Below are 18,037 nucleotides of genomic sequence, written 5' to 3'. Positions count from 1 at the left end.
AGTGGCTTTCAGTAGGCCTTTAAAGGCCTTTTTTTTATTTAAACGGGAATAGCAGATCCATTCTATGTGTCATACTTGATCATTTCGCGATATTGCCATATTTTTGCTGAAAGGATTTAGTAGAGAAAATCGACGATAAATTTCCCAACTTTTGCTCGCTGATAAAAAAAAAGCCTTGCCTGTACCGGAAGTAGCGTGACGTCATAGGAGCTAGTATTCCTCACAATTCCCCATTGTTTACAATGGAGCGAGAGATTCGGAGCGACAAAGCGACGATTACCCCATTAATTTGAGCGAGGATGAAAGATTCGTAGATGAGGAACGTTACAGTGAAGGACTAGAGAGGCAGTTTTTTCGCTCTGACCGTAACTTAGGTACAAGCTGGCTCATTGGATTCCACACTCTCTCCTTCTTCTATTGTGAATCACGGATTTGTATTTTAAACCACCTCGGATACTATATCCTCTTGAAAATGAGAGTCGAGCACGCGAAATGGACATTTAAAGTGACTTTTATCTCCACGACAATACATCGGTGACACACTTAGCTACTGAGCTAACGTGATAGCATCGTTCTCAAATGAAGATAGAAACAAAATAAATAAATCCCTGACTGGAAGGATGGACAGAAGATCAACAATTCTATTAAACCATGGACATGTAACTACACGGTTAAAAATTCTCAGCCTGGTAAGGCTTAACAATGCTGTTGCTAACGACGCTAAGGCTAATTTAGCAACTTAGCAACCGGACCTCACAGAACTATGATAAAAACATTAGCGCTCCACCTACGCCAGCCAGCCCTCATCTGCTCATCAACACCCGTGCTCACCTGCGTTCCAGCGTTCGACGGCGCCACGAAGGACTTCATCCGTGGGTTTGGCGGCAAGCATCGGCTAGGCGTAGTAAGTAGTCCTTGTTGTGTTGCTGTAAGTATTGTACTTAGCCGCTAATACACCGATCGATCCCACCTACAACGTTCTTCTTTGCAGCCTCCATTGTTCATTAAACAAATTGCAAAAGATTCACCAACGCAGATGTCCGGAATACTGTGGAATTTTGTCGAAGAAAACAAGAGGTTTCTGTATCGGGTCCGATGGGGTCCAACCACTTCCTCGGATTTTGTGACGTCACGCGCATAAATCATATCCAAAGGAGTTTTTCAACCGGAAGTGTGGCGGGAATTTTAAAATGTCACTTTATAAGTTAACCCGGCCGTATTGGCATGTGTTTCAATGTTAAGATTTCATCATTGATATATAAACTATCAGACTGCGTGGTCGGTAGTAGTGGCTTTCAGTAGGCCTTTGACAGCCAACATAGCTCCGCCCCCCTCTGAAGTCATGCGCTTGCAAAGACTTGCTTTGGCGACGTCCAGTGGACACATTTAGAACTGCACCTTCTTTCTTTCAAAAACATTTTTGCTGTCATTTGTATACTTTGCAATCTCATCTCAGGGGCTTGGATGAAAACCTATTGGTAACTTTTTTCGGTTGAATAATTTGACCCATACGGTCAGTGTGGCATTGACTCCACCTTCTTATTAGTGTCATCGTGCATATAAGTGATGTTTATTATTTTTCAAGGTTCACGTGTTAGTTGGGCTTGCCGATGAAAATTTAATGTGAGCGCAGCAAATTGGAAAAAGCGGGTTAGTGGAAACGGCCTGCAGGAAAAAGGTTAGCGTCTACTTCCTGTGAGTGCACGCTGACTTTTGACCCCCTCAGCAGGGACTGAGTGTTGGTCACGCCGCGTGTAAACATGACAGTGGTGTGTTTGTGCTGCAGACGTACGTCTTCACTGACGGGGAGGACGCGCTGCTGAGGAAGAGGATGGGTGAGTTGTACGCCCGCCCGGCGTTATCTACAGGAAGTGGGCCAATCAAACCATTAAGGATGTCTTCTCATGTGTTGCCGGCGCCAGGAGGTCACGTGATCAACACCAACTGCTCCGCCGCTCACAGCCGCCAAGCGCTCTCCTGCAAAATGGCGGCGGAGTACGACGCCTTCCTCCAGTCCGACCGGAAGTAAGTCAAGTCTTTGTTAAGTTAAAGTTAAAGTAACCACGATAGTCACACACACACTAGGTGTGGCGGAATTATCCTCTGCATTTGACCCATCACCCTTGCTCACCCCCCTGGGAGGTGAGGGGAGCAGTGAGCAGCAGCGGTGGCCACAGCCAAGAATACATTTTTGGTGATTTAACCCCCAATTCCAAGCCTTGATGCTGAGTGTCTAGCAGGGAGGTAATGGGTCCCATTTTTATAGTCTTTGGTATGACTCGGCCGGGATTTGAACCCACGACCTACCGATCTCAGGGCGGACACTCTAGCCACTGTCCCACTGTTCGCGGGCTTTTGAGGAGAGCGTGCTAACTACCGAGCTGAAAGCCCCCGGCTATCGAATGGAATCACGATTTCTATTCATCCCGATTCCTAATTTTCTTAAACCTATTTAAAATAAATAAATAAATGTATAAGTCATATAACTTGGTACTTGACATGTAGCATGCTAACCTTTTTTTGCTAATTTTGCAGCCGTACATCCTAGACTCATATAACTTAGTTATTAGCATGTGTCATGCATTTTAACTTTTTTTGGGCAAACTTTTAGACCCTTTTCTCCTGAGTCATATAACTTGGTAAATGACATATGCTGTTAGCATGTTAATTTGCCAACATTGGCATGCTAACATTCAGTTTTGTAAATTTTGCATCCGTACATCCTCGACTCGTATAACTTGTTACCTGACACATGCTAACTGTTAGCATTTGTCATGCATTTTAACTTTTTTTGGCAAACTTTTGCTGTTAGCATGTTAATTTTAGCATGCTAGCTTGCCAACATTCAGTTTTGCAAATTTTGCATCCATACATCCTAGACTCATATAACTTAGTTTATTAGCATGTGTCATGCATTCTAACTTTTTTTGCAAACTTTTAAACACTTTTTTCATTAGCATGCTAATGTTAGCATGCTAGCTTGCCAACATTCAGTTTTGCAAATTTTGCATCCATACATCCTAGACTCATATATCTTAGTTTATTAGCATGTGTCATGCATTCTAACTTTTTTTGCAAACTTTTAAACACTTTTTTCATTAGCATGCTAATGTTAGCATGCTAGCTTGCCAACATTGGCATGCTAACATTCAGTTTTGTAAATTTTGCATCCGTACATCCTCGACTCGTATAACTTGTTACCTGACACATGCTAACTGTTAGCATTTGTCATGCATTTCAACTTTTTTTGGCAAACTTTTGCTGTTAGCATGTTAATTTTAGCATGCTAGCTTGCCAACATTCAGTTTTGCAAATTTTGCATCCATACATCCTAGACTCATATAACTTAGTTTATTAGCATGTGTCATGCATTCTAACTTTTTTTGCAAACTTTTAAACACTTTTTTCATTAGCATGCTAATGTTAGCATGCTAGCTTGCCAACATTCAGTTTTGCAAATTTTGCATCCATACATCCTAGACTCATATATCTTAGTTTATTAGCATGTGTCATGCATTCTAACTTTTTTTGCAAACTTTTAAACACTTTTTTCATTAGCATGCTAATGTTAGCATGCTAGCTTGCCAACATTGGCATGCTAACATTCAGTTTTGCAAATTTTGCATCCGTACATCCTCGACTCGTATAACTTGGCACCTGACACATGCTAACTGTTAGCATTTGTCATGCATTTTAACTTTTTTTGGCAAACTTTTGCTGTTAGCATGTTAATTTTAGCATGCTAGCTTGCCAACATTCAGTTTTGCAAATTTTGCATCCATACATCCTAGACTCATATAACTTAGTTATTAGCATGTGTCATGCATTCTAACTTTTTTTGCAAACTTTTAAACACTTTTTTCATTAGCATGCTAATGTTAGCATGCTAGCTTGCCAACATTCAGTTTTGCAAATTTTGCAACCATACATCCTAGACTCATATATCTTAGTTTATTAGCATGTGTCATGCATTCTAACTTTTTTTGCAAACTTTTAAACACTTTTTTCATTAGCATGCTAATGTTAGCATGCTAGCTTGCCAACATTGGCATGCTAACATTCAGCTTCGCAAATTTTGCATCCGTACATCCTCGACTCGTATAACTTGGCACCTGACACATGCTAACTGTTAGCATTTGTCATGCATTTTAACTTTTTTGGGCAAACTTTTGCTGTTAGCATGTTAATTTTAGCATGCTAGCTTGCCAACATTCAGTTTTGCAAATTTTGCATCCATACATCCTAGACTCATATAACTTAGTTATTAGCATGTGTCATGCATTCTAACTTTTTTTGCAAACTTTTAAACACTTTTTTCATTAGAATGCTAATGTTAGCATGCTAGCTTGCCAACATTGGCATGCTAACATTTATTTTGGCAAATTCTGCAGCCGTACACCCTCGACTCATAACTTGGTACCTGACACATGCTAACTGTTAGCATTTGTCATGCATTTTAACTTTTTTTGGCAAACTTTTGCTGTTAGCATGCTAATTTTAGCATGCTAGCTTGCCAACATTGGCATGCTAACATTGTTTTGCAAATTTTGCATCCATACATCCTAGACTCATAAAACTTAGTTATTAGCATGTATCATGCATTCTAACTTTTTTTTGGCAAACTTTTAAAGACTTTTCTCTTGAGTCATATAACTTGGTACTTGACATATGCTGTTAGCATGCTCGCTTGCCAACATTGGCATGCTAACAATTATTTATGCTAATTTTGCCCAAAAAATTGCAGTAAATGTTGACTTAATTTGTTTTAGTTTTTAATATGTGCTAATGCGTCATAACAACACAAAGTGCTAACTTATTGTGAATAGACTAACTGTCTAATGTGTCATAAAGTGCTAACATATGGCGAGTCCTCAATGTGACACGGTCCAATGTGCAACTCGGCAGGTGGTTCTGCCACGTGGACGACGACAACTACCTGAATGTTGGCGCCCTCTTGAGGCTGCTGTCTCAGCACAGCAGCACAGGAGACGTTTACATCGGGCGGCCCAGCCTGGAGCGCCCCCTGGAGGCCTCCGAGGAGGTCGGCGGCGCCACGGAAACGGTAAACAAGACGGGTACTGAAAGTAGAAACGTACCGGATGGTGGTAGACCACCACTATGTATCCCATCAGACATGTGCCTGAGGGTGTTGTCGTTGTCCAGACCAAGGTTTCCTTCTGGTTCGCCACCGGAGGCGCGGGTTTCTGTCTCAGCCGCGGCCTCGCCCTCAGCATGCGACCCTGGGCCAGGTACGCCCGCCTCACCTTCACCCTCACCTTTGTTTTTGGTCGCTCACGGGACTTTTGTCATGGGTGTAGTGACGGCGCTTTCGTGGCGACGGCCGAGCGCATCCGCCTCCCGGACGACTGTGCGGTGGGCTTCATCGTGGGGGCGCTGCTGGGCGTCGGCCTCACCCGCTCGCCCTTGTTCCACTCCCACCTGGAGAGCCTGGCGCTGCTGTCACACCTGCACCAACAGGTGAGTCACGCACCTTAACACCAGGAGAGCAATGTTAGGACTAGAAAATGTTTTAATTAATTAAAAAAATCCTAAATTAATAACCGACATGGCACCAATACCGATACATTTTTTGGTACTTTTGTGTGTTTTATTAAATGTTATTTGTGTGATGATAACATTTTGGTTTTTTTATGTAACATTTAAAAATGAGATGATTATGCTAACTGTGCGTTACAGTTCTTATATCTTGTTTTACTACAACGTTTCAGTCTCGTTTGCGATGCAGTTGCACTACCAAGGCATTAGATGGCAGCACTGTATATATATATATATATATATATATATATATATATATATATATATATATATATATATATATATATATATATATATACACTACCGTTCAAAAGTTTGGGGTCACCCAAACAATTTTGTGGACTAGCCTTCATTTCTAAGAACAAGAATAGACTGTCGAGTTTCAGATGAAAGTTCTCTTTTTCTGGCCATTTTGAGCGTTGAATTGACCCCACAAATGTGATGCTCCAGAAACTCAATCTGCTCAAAGGAAGGTCAGTTTTGTAGCTTCTGTAACGAGCTAAACTGTTTTCAGATGTGTGAACATGATTGCACAAGGGTTTTCTAATCATCAATTAGCCTTCTGAGCCAATGAGCAAACACATTGTACCATTAGAACACTGGAGTGATAGTTGCTGGAAATGGGCCTCTATACACCTATGTAGATATTGCACCAAAAACCAGACATTTGCAGCTAGAATAGTCATTTACCACATTAGCAATGTATAGAGTGTATTTCTTTAAAGTTAAGACTAGTTTAAAGTTATCTTCATTGAAAAGTACAGTGCTTTTCCTTCAAAAATAAGGACAAATTTAATGTGACCCCAAACTTTTGAACGGTAGTGTATATATATATATATATATATATATATATATATATATATATATATATATATATATATATATATATATATATATATTTATTTATTTATTTTTATTTTACATATTAAATCGTCAAATATATATAGTATATATATCCTGACCTAACGTGTGTGTGTATATATATATATATATATATATATATATATATATATATATATATATATATATATATATATACATATGTGTGTATATATATACATATATATATATATATACACATATATATACATATATATATGTGTGTATATATATACACATATATATATATATATATGTGTGTGTGTGTGTGTATATGTATATGTGTGTATATATATTTTATATATATATACTTATATATTAGTGTGGAGTGCTTTGCATTTTTCCCATCATGCTTCGTAATGGATTTAAATGGGTGTATTTTTATGGTGCATGGATGTTATCCACAATGTTCAGGTTGTGTTGTGTGACAATGTTGGTTGGATTATTTGTATTTTTTTTTTTTTTGCAACATGACTAGGGAAGGTTGTTTGTACTGGGTCATATAAGTAAATGCTGCACTTTATTCTGATCAATGTATAATTAAAGGTCATTGACTTGACTTAATCACATGGTCAACGTGATGGAGACACTGTGGCACTAACGCCTTCTTTTGTATTCACTTGGCTCGTGGGCCGTAGTTTGGACACCCTTAGTACAGGCTATCAATACTATGTTGTCTAACTAGGAAGTAGCTTTTTCCATGAAGCTAAATGCGTTATGTTGCGCCCTACAAAGTGTTTATGCTGCATGTATTGTGTTTATTACACACCGGCCTTTAATTGTAACATTCATCGTCGTCGTAGTTTTCATTACCAGATTTGGAGGTGTTGAAATCGCCATGTAAAATCGCTAATGCTAATCGTAGCCTGTCTATGGCAAATCCACTGTAACTTAGCATCAAGCTAGCGCGTTTTTTACTTTCAAGCGTTTTCTACCAAGCATACTTGCTTTGTTACCTGTAACCTGTTCTAATTATAATTATATTATCAAATAATACTTTGCGAGAATCGGTTTGAATTGAAAATCGACTCTTAATCGAATCGTCAACCCCAAGAATCGGATCTGTTCGGTGCCCAAAAATTCACACCCCTACTATGCGGTGTAGCGCGTTTAGCTATTTCTCGTCCTCCGGTGATAACGATACTTTATTTTCCGCCACGGAGGCGAGGATTGCCGACTTAGGAACGGCTCGGCACCGCGGAGGTACGTTAGCCGCTGGCCAGGACGCCACGTGGCGTCGAGGCCCAATTTGTCTCGAGCTAGAAAGTGTCGTCAACGTACGTTATCACGATAGTATCAAAAGCTGTATCGTCCACATAACTGATATCATACCCTGGACGGACCCTAACGAGTGGTGTGGATTGGTCAGGTGACTCTGAGCTACAGCGGCAAGAACACCGTGGACCTGAGAGGACCATTTTCACGGCAGCAGGATCCAACCAGGTAACTTTTTTTTGCTAAATACCCCGCAACCCGCTTATGTTGACGCCATAAGCGGGTTCCACTCCTACCTTTTTTTTTTTTTCACTTCAATTTTCATGTCCATTTGCTGGCCTTATCTGACTTTGCTCACGACTTCCTGCCTTTGTTGTCCATTTCCACGGCGCCGTGCAGACTTAGTGACTCACTCTTCCTGCTGTTGCAGGTTCCTGTGTGTGCATTGTGCCTTGTACCCTGACACCCCCTGGTGCCGCCGCTGAGTATTGCACCTCGTCTGCCCACGTCTTTGTCCCCAGGACACGGCGAAGGCTGCGGGCGTGAAGGAAACCTTTTTGGGACATTTCAGCTTCAAAAAACTGGGAGCTTTGAAAAACACACAATCCATCCATCCATTTTCTACCGCTTGTCCCTTTTCATTTTTGGCAATTGTTTAACAATCACTGGGAGAATGATGTCGCCAACTAGAGGCCTGGCATGCACATTACAGCCTTTTTTTTTAATTCATTTGGACAACTTTTTAAGGGGTTAAAAGTAGGGCTGAGAACGGTATCGCGATAAAAGTGTTTTGTATCGGTCGATATCGATAATTATTGATGTTTTTTTTACAAACTATTTAAATTAGAGATGTCCGATAATATCGGACAAAAAATGCTTTAAAATGTAATATCGGAAATTATCGGTATCGGTTTGATTGATATTGGAATCGATAATTAAGAGTTGGACAATATCGGAATATCAGATATCGGCAAAAAACCCATTATCGGACATCTCTAAAAATTAGGCATAATCATGTGTTAATTCCACGACTGTATATATCGGTATCGGTTGATATCGGAATCAGTAATTAAGAGTTGGCCATTATCGGGATATCAGATATCGGCAAAAACCCCATTATCGGACATCTCTAAAAATTAGGCATAATCATGTGTTAATTCCACGACTGTATATATCGGTATCGGTTGATATCGGAATCAGTAATTAAGAGTTGGACAATATCGGGATATCAGATATCGGCAAAAAACCCATTATCGGACATCTCTAAAAATTAGGCATAATAATGTGTTAATTCCACGACTGTATATATCGGTATCGGTTGATATCGGAATCGGTAATAAAGAGTTGGACAATATCGGGATATCAGATATCAACAAAAAAGCCATTATCGGGCATCTCTAGTTAAAAGTAGGGCTGAAAACGGTATCACGATAAAAGTGTATTGTATCGGTCGATATCGATAATTATTGATTTTTTTTTTACAAACTTTAAATTAGAGATGTCCGATAATATCGGACAAAAAATGCTTTAAAATGTAATATCGGAAATTATCGGTATCGGTTTGATTGATATTGGAATCGATAATTAAGAGTTGGACAATATCGGAATATCAGATATCGGCAAAAAACCCATTATCGGACATCTCTAAAAATTAGGCATAATCATGTGTTAATTCCACGACTGTATATATCGGTATCGGTTGATATCGGAATCAGTAATTAAGAGTTGGACAATATCGGGATATCAGATATCGGCAAAAAACCCATTATCTGACATCTCTAAAAATTAGGCATAATAATGTGTTAATTCCACGACTGTATATATCGGTATCGGTTGATATCGGAATCGGTAATAAAGAGTTGGACAATATCGGGATATCAGATATCAACAAAAAAGCCATTATCGGGCATCTCTAGTTAAAAGTAGGGCTGAAAACGGTATCACGATAAAAGTGTATTGTATCGGTCGATATCGATAATTATTGATATTTTTTTTACAAACTATTTAAATTAGAGATGTCCGATAATATCGGACAAAAAATACTTTAAAATGTAATATCGGAAATTATCGGTATCGGTTTCAAAAAGTAAAATGTATGACTTTTTAAAACGCCGCTGTGTACACGGACGTAGGGAGAAGTTCAGAGCGCCAATAAACCTTAAAGGCACTGCCTTTGTGTGCTGGCCCAGTCACATGATATCTACGGCTTTTACACACACACAAGTGAATGCAAAGCACACTTGGTCAACGGCCATACAGGTCACACTGAGGGTGACCGTATAAACAACTTTAACACTGTTACAAATATGTGAACCCACACCAAACAAGAATGACAAACACATTTCGGGAGAACATCCGCACCGTAACACAACATAAACACAACAGGACAAATACCCAGAACCCCTTGCAGCACTAACTCTTCCGGGACGCTACAATATACACCCCCCTAGTGCCATGTTGGCATTTTTTTCCATAACTTGAGTTGATTTATTTTGGAAAACCTTGTTACATTGCTTAATGCATCCAGCGGGGCATCACAACAAAATTAGGCATAATCATGTGTTCATTCCACGACTGTATATATCGGTATCGGTTGATATTGGAATCGATAATTAAGAGTTGGACAATATCGGAATATCAGATATCGGCAAAAAACCCATTATCGGACATCTCTAAAAATGAGGCATAATCATGTGTTAATTCCACGACTGTATATATCGGTATCGGTTGATATCGGAATCAGTAATTAAGAGTTGGACATTATCGGGATATCAGATATCGGCAAAAAACCCATTATCGGACATCTCTAAAAATTAGGCATAATCATGTGTTAATTCCACGACTGTATATATCGGTATCGGTTGATATTGGAATCGATAATTAAGAGTTGGACAATATCGGAATATCAGATATCGGCAAAAAACCCATTATCGGACATCTCTAAAAATTAGGCATAATCATGTGTTAATTCCACGACTGTATATATCGGTATCGGTTGATATCGGAATCAGTAATTAAGAGTTGGACATTATCGGGATATCAGATATCGGCAAAAAACCCATTATCGGACATCTCTAAAAATTAGGCATAATCATGTGTTCATTCCACGACTGTATATATCGGTATCGGTTGATATTGGAATCGATAATTAAGAGTTGGACAATATCGGAATATCAGATATCGGCAAAAAACCCATTATCGGACATCTCTAAAAATTAGGCATAATAATGTGTTAATTCCACGACTGTATATATCAGTATCGGTTGATATCGGAATCGGTAATAAAGAGTTGGACAATATCGGGATATCAGATATCGGCAAAAAACCCATTATCGGACATCTCTAAAAATTAGGCATAATAATGTGTTAATTCCACGACTGTATATATCGGTATCGGTTGATATCGGAATCTGTAATAAAGAGTTGGACAATATCGGGATATCAGATATCAACAAAAAAGCCATTATCGGGCATCTCTAGTTAAAAGTAGGGCTGAAAACGGTATCACGATAAAAGTGTATTGTATCGGTCGATATCGATAATTATTGATATTTTTTTTACAAACTATTTAAATTAGAGATGTCCGATAATATCGGACAAAAAATGCTTTAAAATGTAATATCGGAAATTATCGGTATCGGTTTGATTGATATTGGAATCGATAATTAAGAGTTGGACAATATCGGAATATCAGATATCGGCAAAAAACCCATTATCGGACATCTCTAAAAATTAGGCATAATCATGTGTTAATTCCACGACTGTATATATCGGTATCGGTTGATATCGGAATCAGTAATTAAGAGTTGGACAATATCGGGATATCAGATATCGGCAAAAAACCCATTATCGGACATCTCTAAAAATTAGGCATAATAATGTGTTAATTCCACGACTGTATATATCGGTATCGGTTGATATCGGAATCGGTAATAAAGAGTTGGACAATATCGGGATATCAGATATCAACAAAAAAGCCATTATCGGGCATCTCTAGTTAAAAGTAGGGCTGAAAACGGTATCACGATAAAAGTGTATTGTATCGGTCGATATCGATAATTATTGATATTTTTTTTACAAACTATTTAAATTAGAGATTTAAGGCCACCCCCTAGTGCCATGTTGGCATTTTTTTTCCATAACTTGAGTTGATTTATTTTGGAAAACCTTGTTACATTGTTTAATGCATCCAGCGGGGCATCACAACAAAATTAGGCATAATCATGTGTTAATTCCACGACTGTATATATCTGTATGGGTTGATATCGGAATCAATAATTAATAGTTGGACAATATCGGAATATCGGCAAAAAAAGCCATTATCGGACATCTCTAATTTTTATTTTTCCGACATGGTGTAACCATGAAAACTTCCATTATAAACGTCCAAACTACAAGAACAGGCAGTAGCATTGTTAGCGTAAATTAAAAAAAACTTTGGATTGTCTCGATAATTCAAGACTGAGTAAGCTAGCGTGGTTTTTAACTTCAAAGAAAAACCTTTTTAAAACGTGTGCATTGAAAGAGCAAGAAGCTAACAGCGCGGCTAATGTCAAGCGTAAAAGAAGGTTTTACAAAGTAATCGCACGATTTTTGAAAAATGTCTGAGCGGTTAGCTGAAGAAGCTAATTGTGTTTTTTGACTGAATAAATACATTTAGTTCCTTCAAATGACCGCAGTATATTTGCGTTTTAAAGCGTAATATTAGATAGCGGCGTGAACATGTGACCAATGGGGACAGCGCCAACTAGTGGCCTGGCATGCACATTACAGCTGTTTTTAAAAAATCGTTATAAATAACTGTAAGCTTTGCGTACTCACAGACTCACGGATATACACTCTGGAAGCCAGTTGTGCAGGGTTCAACAAAGGTTTAATTCATGTTTTTTCCAAGGTTTCACTCGTATGTTGTCCAGACTTTTCAGTCTCACCAGTCCTCACTGTTAAAGACAACAGGGGCCGTACTTACCAAGCTTCTTAGAGTGCCATTTTACACTTAAGTCCTGAGAATTTGCGAAATTTAGTCCTACTCTCAAACTTAAGAATAAAAGCTTTCTATCAACGTTCTTAAGTCTAAGAATCACTCCTACTCTCCACGATATTTAAGAGACCTTCAGAGGTGTCTTAAGTGGTTAGGAGTTGCCAGCAGGGGACGGCACTGAGGCGAGAGAGACGTGCGCGAACATTCAGGGAGCGGAACGATGTTCTGGATTTGTTTGATGACGAGCAGCTGATCAAACGGTATCGTTTAGACAGAGCGGGTATTTTTGTCACAGATTTAATACTTTTCGATTCCATGTTGATTTCTGCATGTGTCTGCAGTGGGCTAGTATATATAGAGCCACCCACACCAGTTTCAAATTAGTTGCCTAATTAATGAATTGGAAAGAAAATGTTATGACAGTAGCGTATGTGTGTGGCCGTGAGGTGAGTGACGTCAGTGAGTGTGTGGGCGAGAGAAGAGAGGGAGCGGTAGTGTGAGTGCCGGCGGGGACTAGTTTGTTTTGTATTATTTTGTAGTTTATTGTCAAAATATACACTCCCATTGTCCACTTAAATATTTCCAAGATATTTCTTTATTCTTAGACAACGGATTCCCTTCCGTGATTGGTCATTTCTATGGACACAGAAATGACGTCACCTAAAATGTCGTAATTCAGCTCCGAGTGTGACACTTAAGATTCAGTCCTACACTTCGCTGAAAGTGTGAGTAAGACGCTTGATAACTAACTTTTAAGTGCAGCTTTTCAGCGAAGAATTTATTTACTCTTAAGTCAACTCTTAGCAGACTTCTTAGGAGTAATTCTGAGAAGCTTGATAAGTACGACTAACACTTAAACAAGTTGAAAAACTTATTCGGGTGTTACCATTTAGTGGTCAATTGTACGGAATATGTACTTCACTGTGCAACCTACTAATAAAAGTCTCAATCAATCAAAAACGTACCACCTGCGCAATGGAATCATCATCTCGCCGTCAACACATGCCACTCCCCCCCGTCTGATGGCGCTCTGTTTTCAGCACCATGGACAGAGGCGGTGACCTTTACTCCTACAAGCTTACACTCCCTTTCCACAATAACATTGTCTGCCCATGAAAAATCGTTCTGTTTTTTTAAGATGAGCGTCCGAAATGTCCAAAAAAAATCAGAGCAACTGCACAGTTAGCAGCATTGTTAGCATAAAACAAAGAAAGGTAAACTAATCGCACCCACGTTTGTCTCGCTGATCTGAGAAAGTGGTTGTTGAAAATGTTTTGAGTTAGTTTCTAGCCTTAAAAAGGAACACCGTTGACATTAGCGTGTTTAGCATTTTTGACAATTTGCCGGTCGCTACCTCACTAGCGTGGTGGTGCAGCTGTGCCGCGGTAAAGATTGAGATGATTCTCCCAGCTGTCCTTCTCGTGCGCCTCGTCCTCAGCTGTCGCCGTCCTTCACTGCGCTGAAACGCTCCTTTGTCTTCCTCACTGCCAGCTTTTGTTCTGCACTCAGTGGAAGAAGACATCTTGGGGGGGAAATATGCTTTTTTTGGGGGGGTTTCTTTCTTTTAAGCTGCATCTTGGTAAGAATGGAACCTTCCAGACTGTATTTGTGTTCTTCTCCAATGCTTGTTGATGTTTTGCAGACCAATGACTCATATTAAGTCGTCTTGTCGTCATCAAGTGTTGAAAGCATGTCCAGTGTCTGGACCTTTATTGTTCATGCTAATAAAAATCATGTATCGCATATTTTTATGAATGTGTTGTTGTTTTTTTTTTAAATACATTTGGAGTCTTTTGCTGCAAAAGGACACATTTTTTACGATGTCACAAGCATGACTACCAAGGCTTACGTAAACACCACTTTGCTAGCTAGCTATCCCAGAATGCATCGCGGTAAATCGTTGGTCAAAATGTACTCAGTAAACTTTAAATCTTGTAACTAAAAGTGGCCAACTATTTTATCTGTGTCACGTTAAAATTATAATAGTTAATAACTTAAAAACTATAATAGTATTTATGTAAAAACTGTCATAGTTAATAACATACAAAACTGTAATAGTTAACGAAAAAACTATAATAGTTAATAACGGAAAAACTATAATAGTTAATAACATTAAAAAAACTAATAGTTAATAATATAAACGTTTTAATAATATTAATGTAAAAACTATCATAGTTAATAACATAAAAAACTTGAATAGTTAACGGAAAAACGAATAGTTAATGACATAAAATCTATAATAGTTAACATAAAAAAACTAATACTTAATAATGTAAAAAAAATAAAATAGTATTGACGAAAAAACTATCAAAGTTAATAACATAAAAACTATAATAGTTAATGTAAAAACTTTCATAGTTAATAACATGAAAAACTATAATAATTAACATAAAAACTGCAAGTTAATAATATAAGAACTATAATAGTTAATAACTTAAAACTATAATAGTTAACGCAAAAACGTTAATAGTTATAACATAAAAACTGTAATAGTAATGTAAAAACATTCATAGTTAATAACATGAAAAACTATAATAATTAACATTAAAACTGCAAGTTAATAATATAAAAACTATAATAGTTAATAACTTAAAACTATAATAGTTAACGCAAAAACGTTAATAGTTAATAACATAAAAACTGTAATAGTAATGTAAAAACTTTCATAGTTAACATGAAAAACTATAATAATTAACATAAAAACTGCAAGTTAGTAATATAAAAACTATAATAAACTTAAAACTATAATAGTTAACGCAAAAACGTCAATAGTTAATAACATAAAAACTGTAATAGTAATGTAAAAACTATGATAGTTAATAACATGAAAACTTTAATAGCTAATAACGTAAAAACTATAATAGTTAATAACATGTAAAAAAAAAACTAGTAGTTAATAATATAAAAATTGTAATAGTATTAACGTTAAAACTATCATAATTAATAACATAAAAACTAATAGCTCATAACATAAAAACTGTAATGGTTAATAACATTAAAAAAACCTAATACTTAATCATGTAAAAGATTTTAATAGTATTAACGTAAAAACTATCATAGTTAATAACATAAAAACTATAATAGTCAATGTAAAAACTTTCATAGTTAATAACATAAAAAAACTATAATAGTTAACATAAAAACTGCAAGTTAATAACATAAAAACTATATTAGTTAATAACTTAAAAAACTATAATAGTTAACATAAAAATTATAATGGTTAATAACAAAAACGGTAATAGTTAATAACGTAAAATCTTTTATAGTTAATGCAAAAACTATAATAGTTAATAACATAAAAACTATACTAGTTAATTATCGTAAAACCTATAATTAATAACGTAAAAACTATAATAGTAAATAACATCAAAACTAATATTTAACGTAATAACTATAATGGTTAACATAAAAAATTTAATAGTTAATAACATAAAAACTAATAGTTAACGCAAAAACTTTAATAGTTAATAACATAAAAACTGTAATAGTTAACGCAAAAACTTTAATAGTTAATAACATAAAAACTATAATAGTTAATAACATAAAAACTATAATAGTAAATAACATAAAAACTAATAGTTAATAACATAAAAACTATAATAATAAATAACATAAAAACTGTAATAGTTAACATAAAAACTATAATAGTAAAAAACATAAAAACTGTAATAGTTAACATAATAACTAATAGTTAGCGTAAAAACTATTATAGTTAATAACATAACAACTATAATAGTAAATAACATAAAAACTAATAGTTAATAACATAAAAACTATAATAATAAATAACATAAAAACTGTAATAGTTAACATAATAACTAATAGTTAGCGTAAAAACTATTATAGTTAATAACAAAAACTATAATAGTAAATAACATAACTGTAATAGTTAATAACATAAAAACTAATAGTTAATAACATAAAAACTAATAGTAAATAACATAAAAACTGTAATAGTAAATAACATAACTGTAATAGTTAATAACATAAAAACTAATAGTTAATAACATAAAAACTAATAATAAATAACATAAAAACTGTAATAGTTAATAACGTAAAAACTATAATAGTAAATTACATAAAAACTATAATGTAAAAAACAAAAACTGTAATAGTTAACGTAATAACAAATAGTTAGCGTAAAAACAATAATAGTTAATAACATAAAAACTACAATAGTATAAATAACATAAAAACTGTAATGGTTAATAACATCAAAACTATAATAGTTAATAACATAAAAACTATAATAGTTAGACAAAAACAAAGTGTGAGACCCTGAGAGGAACAATGAAGCCATAGAACAAATAAATGGCTGCTAGATAAGTGGGCCAACTTCACACATGATATTTGGCCACTAGATGGTGCTAAAACTCACAAAGCTTGATTGGTTTGATGTTGTTAAAGTTGCTTTAATTGCATTTCCTTTTTTTTTTTCCAACATGTATTCCAGTTTGAATTACCACACTTTGGACATTTACATCATTAATCATCGTTATTGGACTCCAGACATGGGAAATAAAAACAGCCATAGAAAAAACATCGCTAACATTTGGACACTGGCGTGTACCTCAAGTCCTGGTGCATACACACACGCACACGCACACACACACACACACACACACACACAAAAGAGCAGGACTTGAAAGACAAGAGTGTGTGTGTCACTGGAATCATGTTATGATGATTCACCACTGAGAAAAAAAAATGTCATTCTCCTACAAAAAAACATCGATTTTTATTTTTTAACGTCCATTGTTACGAGACAGGGACTTTATCGTTATTATTGTTATTTAAAAAAACATGTTGGTGATATGAATATGAGAAAGGAGATATTTTTAAAAACATTATGAAAGGCTTTTCATTCAGATCCATTTTTTTTCGACATTAGCATCCTCTTGTAGCACAGCTCATAGCGCTGTTAGCGTTAAAAATATCCCAAAACTACAGATTGTCTCGCTAACTAACTGAAGTGCTAACTAGGGGCTATATTTACGTTAAAAAAAATAAAAATAAAACGTTTTGGCAGCTCATTTTATACAACAGGATTTTTGGAGCAAACGTCTTAAAGTGTACTTTTTTTTTGTAGCGCTAGCACAGCTAGTAGCATTGTTAGCGTAAACCGTGTAATATTGAAAAAAATCCAAAAGCTTTAACAGCGTAGCTGCCAACATTTATGACAAAAACGTAAGTGAGAGTTTTTAATTAAAGATACAAAACGGTCTGGGTCTAAATGCGGGAGTTTTAAAACCCGACGTAAAGTATGTCTTGACTGAACAAAAATGTCGGGAATCAGCAACAAAAGGGAATTTCTGTCACGATTTTTGTTTAAACGCTAAAAACGGTACAAGGTGAAAACTTTTACACAAAAATGGCGGAATACTGCATTGTTGTTGTCGCGTTTGA

The 18,037-nt window shown here is 36.2% G+C and overlaps 1 protein-coding gene across 1 annotated transcript in view; it reads left to right on the top strand.

Annotated features, from left to right (window-relative positions):
* Window positions 1-12,898, top strand: part of LOC133633839 (beta-1,3-N-acetylglucosaminyltransferase lunatic fringe-like) — a 23,541-nt gene extending 10,643 nt beyond the window's left edge. The window contains exons 2-8 of the mRNA XM_062026573.1: window positions 1,787-1,835; window positions 1,923-2,025; window positions 4,906-5,062; window positions 5,164-5,249; window positions 5,319-5,478; window positions 7,805-7,878; window positions 8,081-12,898. Coding sequence (XP_061882557.1) covers window positions 1,787-1,835; window positions 1,923-2,025; window positions 4,906-5,062; window positions 5,164-5,249; window positions 5,319-5,478; window positions 7,805-7,878; window positions 8,081-8,135 — 684 coding nt within the window. The 3' untranslated portion in view covers window positions 8,136-12,898. The remainder of the gene's footprint in view (window positions 1-1,786; window positions 1,836-1,922; window positions 2,026-4,905; window positions 5,063-5,163; window positions 5,250-5,318; window positions 5,479-7,804; window positions 7,879-8,080) is intronic.
* The last annotated feature ends 5,139 nt before the right edge of the window (window positions 12,899-18,037 follow it).

Source organism: Entelurus aequoreus, linkage group LG18 (genome assembly GCF_033978785.1).
Source record: "Entelurus aequoreus isolate RoL-2023_Sb linkage group LG18, RoL_Eaeq_v1.1, whole genome shotgun sequence".
NCBI lineage: Eukaryota > Metazoa > Chordata > Actinopteri > Syngnathiformes > Syngnathidae > Entelurus > Entelurus aequoreus.
Note: the sequence above shows the minus strand (reverse complement) of the source record. Positions and strands in the feature narration are given on the sequence as shown.